Source organism: Ruditapes philippinarum, unplaced genomic scaffold (genome assembly GCF_026571515.1).
Source record: "Ruditapes philippinarum isolate M1 unplaced genomic scaffold, ASM2657151v2 ctg11533_1_1_1_1, whole genome shotgun sequence".
NCBI classification, from domain to species: domain Eukaryota; kingdom Metazoa; phylum Mollusca; class Bivalvia; order Venerida; family Veneridae; genus Ruditapes; species Ruditapes philippinarum.
In genome coordinates, this window is record NW_026854575.1 from 1 (window position 1) to 12385 (window position 12385).

Consider the following 12385-nt stretch of genomic DNA (forward strand, 5'->3'; position numbering starts at 1 on the left):
GCTTGCATATATCTGTCGATGTTTACCATGTTCTGTTTACTGACGATATTACCAGTTTGCAATTGACGTGTTAATATATATATAAATTTCTGAAAAATGATACATCAGATTATTTTTCCCTGAAAACTATGAAAACTACACAGTGATGATTGGAAAAGCACGCGTTATATCATTAAGAGATATTGGCGTCAACTTTGACGTCGCGTTTCTACGATTACGTCATTTGACCACTATGTTGGAAATGTCATGACACAGCTCATTTGATTATTTATAAAAAAATCTACAGTGATGGACAAGGTTATTACAGATTCAAGGTCATAATCATTTACGTCAAATGATTGTGTACAAATATTAATCAAATCAGTACATTTATAAGAATTTTTCACCTTGTCAAAGTTTTTTTAATGTAAAGGTCAACTAAAATTACTTAACATAATAGTTTTGTCATAAGTGTTTGTCTACGTATCAATTAAATCCATCCATCAATAATAAAGTTGTGGCAATTATGTTTTGAGGAAATTGCACCATTTTTAAGAGAAGTCCATAAAATAAACAGAAATACATATGATGGAAAAGTTATCTATATAGATCCTGGCAACTTCCAGCTAATGTGTAGCAAGCAACACAAAAATAACTAACGGGCCAAGATACGACTTTTTCATTTAAATGCCATAACTCAGCCACAAATCATTCAACCGGATAACCAGTGTAATAAGCGCAAGAACTTGAGCTACCGATTATTCATGTTTCCTTCAAATTCCATCAATGGTATTAGAGAAGTAGTGCGGGCAAACTTAAAATATAACTAGAAATGTGTCGCAAAGCCACGTCATCGAACCATCACCAAATTCGAACTTAACCTGCTTATTCCTGTGACAAATCCATATTTAAATTTGAGTTGAATTTGTACAACTGATGGGAAGATAATGAACTGAACTGAAAATTTCTTCCATTTTTCAAAGTTGAAGAGGGAACATCATCGAACCATGACTGAATTCGAACTTAAGCTAATCATTCTTTAAACGTATCCTAAGGCAAATTTGAGATGAATGTATACCATTGTTGGGAAAATAATAAAGGGAAACTTAAACCTTCTTCAAGGGGCATTTCTTTGTCAAAAGTTACCTGACTATGACCAAATTCAAACTTGACGTACATATTCCTATGATGTATCTATATATAAAATTTGAGTCTGTTGCCAAGATAATGAAAATAAACTGATGATGGCAGAATAACGAAATGACAGAATGATGAAATGACGGGACTGGGTAACACAATATGCCCCGGTCATTTTATGGCAGAGAGATAAAAAAAATCTTTTAAGGGCAATCACTATGTTTGTATGAAATTGCAGAAGTTGTTTTTTGAGGAGTGGTCCGGATACGATTTGTAAAGGACGGACGGATGTTCGAAATGAGATAAAGGGCCCTTTTCTTTTGTTGGAATCATATTTCTGTTGTTACGGAATGATCTCTTTTGTTCTGATTACAATTAAGTGCCCCTATCCCTTTAAGGTAGTGCACATGAACAGTCAGGTGGACGACAGAGAAATAAATTTCTATATGTCACTTCTACTTTGTAGCAGGTGACACAAAAATTAACTATAAATGAAAATATTCCAAAATGATAAGATTCAATGACTTTAACAACACTTGACTGTGAGTAAAAATAAGAAAATTACAATAAACCTATCAACAATTCACTTTCCCAATGACTGTGGTCTGTCAAAGGAGTATGTCCATGAAAGCTGACATAATAGTCTATAGTTGCTTTCTCAATTTTGACATTTTAAAATAAATGTTCTTATATCAACAAAAAAAGTATAGGAGCAACTTAAAATCTACGCCTGTATATCAGGATTAATGTGATGTACATACACATGCCGTTTCTTTGGTAACATAGACATATCTTTATATAAAGATTCCTGATATATTCATGCATTAGTGCACGACTTGTGGTGTGTCTGGGTATAACTGTAATTATAGGCATTCTCTATCGTAGAGACTGTAGAGTACCTATTATCCATCACTAAAGCTAATTTCTTCAATATCATTATATCCTACATAAATAAAATACCCATAAAATAACTTCATCAATGTAACCTATATAACTATTATTTATGTACTCTTAGTCTATATTATCTATGAATTCTATGTCCAGATAATCTTTGACTTATAGGTCTAGATAATTTATGTCTTCTAAGTCTATATTATCTATGACAACCAGGTTCAGATGATCTATGTATTGTAGGCATAAATAATCTATGTTTTCTAGTTCTATATTTTCTATGACTTCTAGGTCTAGATCATCTATGTCTTGTAGGTCTAGATAATCAATGTCTTCTAGTTCTAGATTTTCTATGTCTTCTTGGCCTAGATTATTTATGACTTCTTATTCTATTCAGGGTTGAGGTAAAGATTTAAAAGATGGACAAAATATAAGTTTTAACAAGCAATTATTATAGTATTGCAAGCAATCCATTAGTCCCCTACCGGTTAGAACCCCAGCAACATTTTGATGGGCCATTGGCCATTCAATTTTACCAGTGAATGAATGACATAAATGAACTTAAATCTTTTGAGTTCTAAGTTTGTCTATATCATAGTAATGTGTTAAGTTTCCCTGCCTAGTAAGGAAATTATGTTTATACAACAGATAATCAAAAGGTCCAATTTTCTCAGGATGAATAAGTATAACTAATGTTTCAACTTTTCTCTATTTTAAGTAAATTTGTAGGAAAAATCTTTAAAAGTGATCTCAGGTCGAAACAGTTTTTATGAACAGACAGACAGACTGAAGGAGACTCTATTTTTTTTAAACATCCCTGTTACCAAAATATAAAATATTTTAATACAAAATTCTTAAAGAGGAGATAACTCTTGAAATAACGATGCCAGATTTATGAACATTGATGTGAGTTTTACTTAAAGTTTAAAGATACCATTTATAGTCACAAAGAAGATAAGTAAAAAATAACAATTTTCAAATATAGCATTAACTATAATGTATAGTATTAAAGTAACAAAGATGAAAATTAATAACACAAAATATAATGTAGGTGTTGATAATAAATGTTTAGAAAGTCCATGAAGAAATAAGAAAGTTAAAGAATGAATAAGAAAAATTCAAAGTTTAAGGAGGAGATAATTCGGAAAATATGGATCTAGATTTATAAACCTTGTCATATTATTATGATGTGGGATTTTAAAGTAAATCCTATAAGGAATGAAGAAGTTGGAGTAAAAAATACCAATTTCTCGAAAAAAAAATCTAAGTTCAAGGGGGACATAATTCTAGAAATAGTCTTGCTAGAGTATTTAACCTTCTCACAAATGTTGAGTGATAATAAGAAACATATATATGAAGTTTGAAGTAGATACATTAAGGAATAAAGAAGTTATTTAAAAAAGACAACATTTTTTCATAAAAATTCTAAGTTCAAGGGAGGTAATTCTGATAATTTTTGTGCTAGAGTTGTAAACCTTGTCCCATATGATGTGGTTGATGACCAGAAACTTATATTTAAAGTTTGAAGTAAACACCTTAAGAAATAAAGAACTTATAGTGAAAAGGCGTAAAAATTCAAATCAGAAATCTTGGAATTCAGTATATTTGTTGCCATAGCAACCAGAATTTTCAACATAGGAAGAAAAGAAAAAGATGTGCATAATTTCCAGACTGTCATCTACCAATATTTCAAGTTTCATAAAAATATTTTCAGTACTTTTTGAGTTATCACTGGATCCAGTTTATGTGTAAAAATGGAACCAGAATTTTCAACATAGGAAGAAAAAAAAAGACGTGCATAATCTCCATACTGCCATTTATCCAAATATCAAGTTTCATAAAACTATTTTCAATACTTTTTGCGTTATCGCGGGATCAAGTTTTGTGGACGGACGGACTGACAGACAGACAGACGGACGGAGGGTAAACCTTAAGTCCCCTCCGGTTAAAGAGGTAGGGGCTAATTATCATTGAAACTCCAACTAGTTAAATATTAATGTTGTACTTGTTTGGATGTTGCAAACTTACCTGTCGTTGTACATCAAAGCTTGGATTCAAACAAGTTTCATTTAGATATTAGTTCAGCTGAATTTTTTTATAAAAATCGTTGGATTAATAAAAAAAGAATTTAAAGGCTTGAACCATCCAATCCCTCTAGTTTTTAATTTTGTAATTGTAATTGTTATTGATGGATAGTCCAAAACTGTGGTAGATGTGTTCGCAAGAGTCAGATGGTGTGTCACGCACTAAATCAAGTCAAGTCTAAAATTCCATTCGACTTGGGAACCGATGTTCTATAAACATATATATGTATAATATTTCTAGCTGACAGACACATGCCATGACCATTCTTTTTTGTAATACGTACTTTCATTTATCAGATATGTTTTGTTCAAGAGATTTTAAGTAACACCATTTTATAAGAAGAAACTGTTTTGTTTTTCTCATTTTCTTCAGATATCATTGACTTTACGTGACAGCACAATTTTGTAAGAAAAATATTTCACAAGTTTTTTATATGCAGGTTGAACTTTAGTTTAAACATATTTATTTAACCTCGATTGTGAATCAACTTCTTGCAACTTATATTAATCACTTTCAAGTCTGCTTCCTGGAACCAACCAGTACTGATGTCATATGAAGGAACATGGTCGCGACAGAAGAAGGGCTCGAACCTATGATCACTGGGTTCAAAGGTAAACATCACTAGGTAAACGCTCTCCATTACCCTACTGATTTTCTGCAATGGAATTTTCATTGCATATATTATTTTGTCAGAAACGATAGAGATACTATAAAAAGAGCAGCTTTTAACAGTACAAAAGCTTTTCTATTTGATCCCAACTCTCTTTTCAATGTCCAGCTCGTGTAAATTTCATTTTAAAAAAATTTTGCTTAAAAAAGTATCCTTTATGCTTGGCCAAAAATCTTTTTTTATTAAACAAGAAACAATCTTTTATAAAAATTTAAAAATTTTATTATCAAATTTAATTTGAAAAAATATTTTCCTTTTTTTAATTGGTTTTTTCCGAGTTAAAAATTGCAAAAATTCTGTACATAACTATTTTTGGTACGCTTTATTTTGATAGAAAAACGGATCATGTTTATGAGATAAATTTTCACGGAATGACATTGCATTGTTGATTCATAACATAAATGGATTGAAGTTTATCAAATAAAGGCGGCTATTTTAAAAAACTTGAAAATATAAAGAGTATGTTATTAAAATAGGAATATAAGAAATATTATTAAAATTTGAGGATCGTGATTTTACTTTAAATCATAATGTTTAAAATGACATTGAAAGGAAACTAACTGGTTTAAACAAGATAATTAACAAAATGGCGACAGGTGGACAAATCAATACGGATATTCTTTCAGATGAAATATTTGATGTATTATGTTCAATGTGTAAAAATCAAGGCAAAAACGCCGAAGGTGTAAAATACTGTGTAGACTGTAAAGATTATTTCTGTGTTAATTGTGTAAAAGTTCACAGTCAGGTACCTGTTTTAGTTGGTCACAAGGTGCTGGATAAATCTCAAGTCAGGTCAGGAACCATTAAAGGTCTACCGAGGGTACCAGCTGAGAGATGTGACAGACATAGCCATAAACACATTGATATGTACTGTCAGAACCATGATAATGTTGGCTGTTCTACATGTATGGCAGTTGATCATAGGTAAATTTAATGTATAAACATAGATAATATTTTCAAGAAACATGACATTATGCTCATTTTTCATTGTCAAAATTAGCTGAATTGACTATATATTTGATATGATGGACTGTAAAAATGGTGATTTACCAACAGTTGAAATTTGTCATTGTTTTCGGAAAAACATTAATCTAGATTAATATAAAAAGATTGCCCCCACTCTCTTAATAAATTGAATATTACAGGTAAATTTGGATGGATATTTATATACCCTTTAATATATGGAAAGTTTAATAGGTACTCAAAAGTCTTAACATAATATTATATTCTATACCGGTATGTTACAGAGAATAAAATATCTAATATTATTTTCTCAGTCATATTATAGTTTCATATACATAGACTGCTTGAACTTATTTTTCAGATTATGCAAGGACACTTTCTACATACCAGAATTTATCCAAAACAATACTTACAAAGTTGCATCCAGAGAAATTCAATCAAAACTGAAAACCTTAATCAAGACCCTTGCAGAACAAGCGGATAGATTTAAACATGATAAACAAAGGCTGCTAAAGAGAAAAGCAGAAATACTATCTGATATCAGAAAATTCCGTCAAGAAATCAATGAATATCTTGACAAGTTGGAGAAAAGTTCTATCGATATGATAGAAAGTAAAGTCAAATGTCTTGAGGACAAAATAGAAGATGGTCTCAAACAGCTACAAGCAAACAAGTCCAGGGTTACATCAGCTAATGATAAATTAGCATCTTCAAAAACCACAAATCAAGCTGAAGAATTTGTTTATGTCAAGATGGGAGAAAATGCTGCAAATGTTGCCAACAAATATATAGAAGATGCAAAATTCCAAAGTACAGCAGAAGACATAGAGTTTCAACCTGATAGAACAATTCTTACACAGCTAGAACAAAAGAAGACCCTAGGCATACTTTCAGAGAAACCTACAAAGACTGCTGCCAATTTATTTCAGATTAAAGGAAATCAATCATACAATATAAAAGTTAAGTCTGATAAAAACAATTGTTATATCACCAGTGCCTGTTGTATGGATGATGGTACAATCATTCTAGCTGATAACAAAAACAAGAAGCTTAAACGGTTACACAGTTATAACTATACAGTCACAGACTACTGTGATCTTCCTGGATATTCACATCAAGTATGTATGATCAATAACACAGAGGTAGCAGTAACTGTTCCATTACAAAAGGAGGTTTATTTCGTTTCTCTACAAAGACAAATGAAAACAACAAACAAGATTAGCACTGATTTTGAATGTTATGGTCTTGCATATGCAAACAATAATTTATATATTTCAAATAATAGCACATCAGTATATGTGTATACATTATCTGGTAGGAAGCTTAATCAGATCAGTAAGGATCTGTCAGGACGTAAGATGTTCTCTAACATATGCAGTCTAGCTGTCAGTCAGAATGCTACAAGGATTTATGTTGCTGATTACAATAATGGACTGATAGTACTGGACCACAATGGTCAGGTTATTACATCATTTAATGGTGAACAATTAAAGTGTGCTTACTTTTGTTCTCTCACTGAAGCAGGAAGTGTGCTAGTATCTGTAAATAACTCCAATAATGTTTTACAGTTTACATGTGATGGGGAACTGATTGGAGAGGTTATAAAAGCTGATAGTAGAAAAGGGCAAATTAGATCAGTCTGTTGTAATCAACGAATGACTAAGATGTGTATAAGCAGACAGGGAAATGACAATATTGAAGTGTATGATATCTAACCTGTTAAGTAAATATATGAACCACTATCAATAAAAATATTATTTAAAGAATATCTTGATTCATATGTAAAATACAATTTTCAAACATTAAATGTAAAAAGAAAAACAGGAACTTAGATAACTTTATTGTGATTAGTATACACATGTACAATTTGTAATGATACTAGTTTAATTCATTGTGAATATAATTTAATTATGTTGTGAAAAAATCATTTGATTTATCATATACATTATATTGTTGCATTCTGATTTGTTCTTAATACAAAATTGATATTTTTTAAATTGGATGTTGTGTAAATGAGATTGTATCCATGTGTAAAATAAATGTATAATTTAAACGCCTAAAGTTCCTTTACATATATTCATATACTTTCAACAGTAATTATCAAAAACATATAGCAAAATGAGTGGTCCTTTGCACATTTAAAAAGCCCTCGCAAGTTTCTTACTGTTGTTTATTGTATTACAAGACATGCCCACGAGCAAGTGTCGAACCCGCTCGTCTTAATTTAAACCTGAACCTATAAGTTTCTGATCAAGAAAAAAGATGTATAAATAGGTGAGAAGTGCGCAACACATCCTCTTTATACCCAAGGCAAAATCTTGACATTGCATCATCTTGGGTGACCTTCGCCTCTGAACCGGTGACCTGGTTCATTCGCATGACACAAGGTCTCATGATAAACATTTGTGCCTAAAAATTGATTCATATTATTTGAAAATTCCACCATGCACAAAGAAGTTATGGCATGGACATGTTTGGATGTACGTTTGCATGACCTTTTTTGTCCTTGACCTTTGCGCAAAACATCTCAGCTCACCATGGAAAATATTTGTGCTAAGTTATATTTAAAAAAATCCACCCATGTATTAAGAAATTATACCCACAAATAAATGTTTTAATTTGCTATTTGACCCTTTACCCTGAAGTAAGACCTTTGCCATAGACACCTGAATTTTTTGCACGACATTCCGCCTCACTATGTTGAACAATTGCCCCGAATTATATAAAAAAAATCCCATATCGCATGTAGAAGTTACGCGCCGGACACGGGTTTTGGGCCGACCTCCCAAGTGTGACCTTGACCTTTGAGCGGCAGACCTGGGTTTTGTATGTGACACACCACCACATCATGGTAAAAATTTGTATCAAACGATTTTGTAATCCTTCAAAAATGAGCAAGATATAGACCTGACATATCTAGACGGACACACAGATTGACGGACGCACAACAAAATACGCAAAAAGTGGTGACTAAGTCAAGCTCACCTCAAGCGGGCTCGACAAAAATTCATACAAAATTCATTCTATGGCAACCGGAAATGCAGTAACATGAAACAAATTGAGGAGTTTTATCAAGTCATGATTGGTTATATGTTTGATATTGCTTTGACAAAGTTTGTTTTTTTGTTTGGTTGTTTTTTTACAGTGTTCGTACAGTTTCGGTCTTGCAGTGTCGAAGTTTGGCTAATATGGTGATACAAACATGATTGTAAACTTACATGTAGTAGAATCAAATGAAGCATTAAATTAAGTATGTACATTTAAGGGTATTATATATAAATTGTAAATGTTGTTTACCAACAGTACCTACAGTGGTGGAAACACAACTGTTTACCTTGATTAGAGGAATTAAAAACGTGCACTTAATACATCAACACATATCGTAATGTCCGACATTTATGCCAAGTAGTTTTAATTTCCTTTCATTCAAGAGATACAGAGCAGATACTTAGATGCTGATGGAGTGACAGAGGGAACAACGAGGGTCAAGCAGATTATTATATGTCTGAAATCCTTTATGATGTATAAAATGATTGCCAGGCATATTTTTCAATCATAATATAATCAAAATACACTTTACAACATATCTCAAACAAGAGCTGGTCGAACCAGGCGATGCTCCAAAAATAGGTTTGGACACGGAGAAGTAGTTTCTTGTTGATATCTCTTGTTATTTCAGAGTTATGCAGTGTAAAAAGGCAATAACTTCAAAATGAGATAAGACAGAGTTACGATTCTTATGCCCGGACAAAGGTCAACGTGTAACAATGAACAAAGGACAATAAATCCAAAATTAGGTAAGGCAGAATTATTGCTCTTTTTCCCTGCACAACTTCCTTATTAGAAAGTTTCTTGTTGATACCTATTGTAGTCAGAGTTATCTCCCGGACAAAATTCAAAGTGATAAAATGAACAAAGGACAAAATTTGGCACGGCAGAGTTCTTTTACACTGCAAATTGTACTCAATGCGATCTATCTACCTACAAAGTTTCTTGTTGATATCTCTTGTAGTTTTGAGAGTTATGTCCTGGACAAAAAAAGTGGACAGATGGACGTACTTATGAAATGGTACTTATGTGACTTTTCCTTTTATCTTTTTAGTCATTTTCAGTCACACAAGACCTTAAATAAAGACACACAGTCAAGTAAAAAGGGAATAAATAGGATCAAAGTACATGTACCGTCACCTATTGTTCTCCTAGTCACACATTACCTCCGTGCTTGTATGGACAGCCGGATGGACAGAAAAACGAAGCGACGACTATATGCTCTCTCTTCGTAGAGCATAATACATGCAATTGTCTAGTGTTCACTAGAATAAGGGTGGCGATGTTGACCTAAGTATGCTATGCTAGGCCATCTTGCACATCAAAACACTTTTACCAAGCCCTATTGTTGGATATACTTTAAACATTTTACTTTGAATTGCATTGAAAATTGATTAAAACTGTTGCTAATTCAAATCAAATATCATAACAGATATTCACGAGGAAAGGCTAATACTTGTTTCCAAATTCATATTATAAGCAAATTAAAAAAAAAGCAATCTCATTGACAATGTAAATTTTATTCCAATCCAAATTTCATTAAAAAATCACCTTCACTTAAAATAGCACATAATGAAATAACAAATATTGATTGGCTGAAACAAATATTCATTCACAATGCAACAAAAATATGCTGTCAATATTTATAAAAAAAACAAATAAATCTCTGCATGTAGTAACAAACACATAATCAGTAATTTACAAGAAAAATATCAGATTTCAGAGAAAAAAAACAGTAGTAAAGTAAAAGTAAATTTGTTATCTGGGGGATAACATGTAACTTATATTTGAGAGTTTAGACCATTCTAGTTAACTCCTAATGTGGATTTCTTAAAAGGAATTGGTTTATTTCAAGAGCTGTCCATTATCATTTTTTGGATACCCAGGAGAAATATTTGAACTTGGTCATCTAACATTATAGAGATTCGTCAGGCAGAGGCTGCATGGATATGTAGACAGGTTGCTCTATTCTGGTGGCAAACTCCAATAACTTTCAGTTCTAGAAGGGTATTTGAAAAGCTTTTCATTTTTAGTTATTCTGGGAAAATGGAGTGGGCAAATGATCTGAGATATTTGCAAACAAGTTATTCGTTAAGACTATCAGCAAATGCAACATTAATCTTGAAAAATATTTCCAGTCACTTTATGTTAAAAAAAACTCAGTTTAAAACCCTTTAAATGTGTGTTTCTATATACGTCTATATATAAATCAAGTGACCCTAGTCAGACAAATATTGACTCCCGGGGCAGTTTTGTAGAGGCTCATAAAGTAATATTACATGCTTATTTGTTTGTTTGTGTTGGGTTTTACGTCACATCGACACAGTATAGGTCATATCGCGACATTCCAGCTTTACTGGTGGAGGAAGACCTCAGGTGCCCTTCCGTGCATTATTTCAGGCACGAACAGGCACCTGAGTAGAACCACCGACGTTCCGTAAGCTAGCTGGATAGCTTCCTCACATGAAAGAATCCAAAGTCCCTGTCGGGATTCGAACCCACAGCAGTGATGGGCAAGTGGTTTGAAGTCAACGACCTTAACCACTCGGCCACGGACGCTCCACTACATGCTTAAAATCTTAGTTCTTTGCATTGTAGTTTCACACAATTATAACATTTAAAACTAGAACTGCCACTATCATGGCGTGAATACCCCCGCATACCACTTTGTCAGAATCAACAGTGGCCATTTAGAGCTCAAGGACAACCTCCCTGCCAAATCTGAGATTACTAAGCCAGTGCATTGCTAAGTTATGTATTCTACATGCTTCAAATGTGAAAATGTCAATACATTGCGGACAGGACATTCTTTAGCAATTGAGAAAGGTCCCTGTGACCTTGACCTTTGACCCAGTGACTTCAAAATCAATAGGGGTCACCTTATAGTCATGATCAACATCCATACCAAATATGAAGACTGTGGGTCAAAGGAATCTTAAGTTAATGGGTGGACAAACTTTTTGAAGTCAAAGTCCCTATGACCTTGACCTTTGATCCAGTGACCTCAAAATCAAAAGGGGTCATCTACTAATCATGATCAACATCCATGCCAAATATGAAGACTGTGGGTCAAAGGAATCTAAAGTTATTGGGCAGACAAACTTTTTGAAGTCAAAGTCCCTGTGACCTTGACCTTTGACCTGGTGACCTCAAAATCAACAGGGGTCATCTACTAATCATGACTAACCTCCATGCCAAATATGAAGACTATGGGTCAAAGGAATCTTAAGTTATTGGGCGTACAAGCTTTTTGAAGTCAAGGCCCCTGTGACCTTGCCCTTTGACCTGGTGACCTCAAAATCAATAGGGGTCATCTACTAATCATGACAAACCTCCATGCCAAATATGACGACTGTAGGTCAAAGGAATCTTAAGTTATTGGGCGGACAAGCTTTTTGAAGTCAAGGCCCCTGTGACCTTGACCTTTTACCTGGTGACCTCAAAATCAATAGGGGTCATCTACTAATCATGACTAACCTCCATGCCAAATATGAAGACTGTAGGTCAAAGGAATCTTAAGTTATTAGGCGGACAAGCTTTTTGAAGTCAAGGCCCCTGTGACCTTGACCTTTGACCTAGTGACCTCAAAATCAATAGGGGTCATCTACT

General features: G+C 33.1%; 1 protein-coding gene across 1 annotated transcript; it reads left to right on the forward strand.

Annotated features, from left to right (window-relative positions):
* The first annotated feature begins 5152 nt into the window (after positions 1-5152).
* Positions 5153-7780, forward strand: LOC132740504 (uncharacterized). The gene is made up of 2 exons (XM_060728418.1): positions 5153-5689; positions 6090-7780. Exons 1-2 carry the CDS (start codon positions 5349-5351, stop codon positions 7441-7443), a joined length of 1695 nt encoding a protein of 564 aa, XP_060584401.1. The 5' UTR covers positions 5153-5348; the 3' UTR covers positions 7444-7780.
* The last annotated feature ends 4605 nt before the right edge of the window (positions 7781-12385 follow it).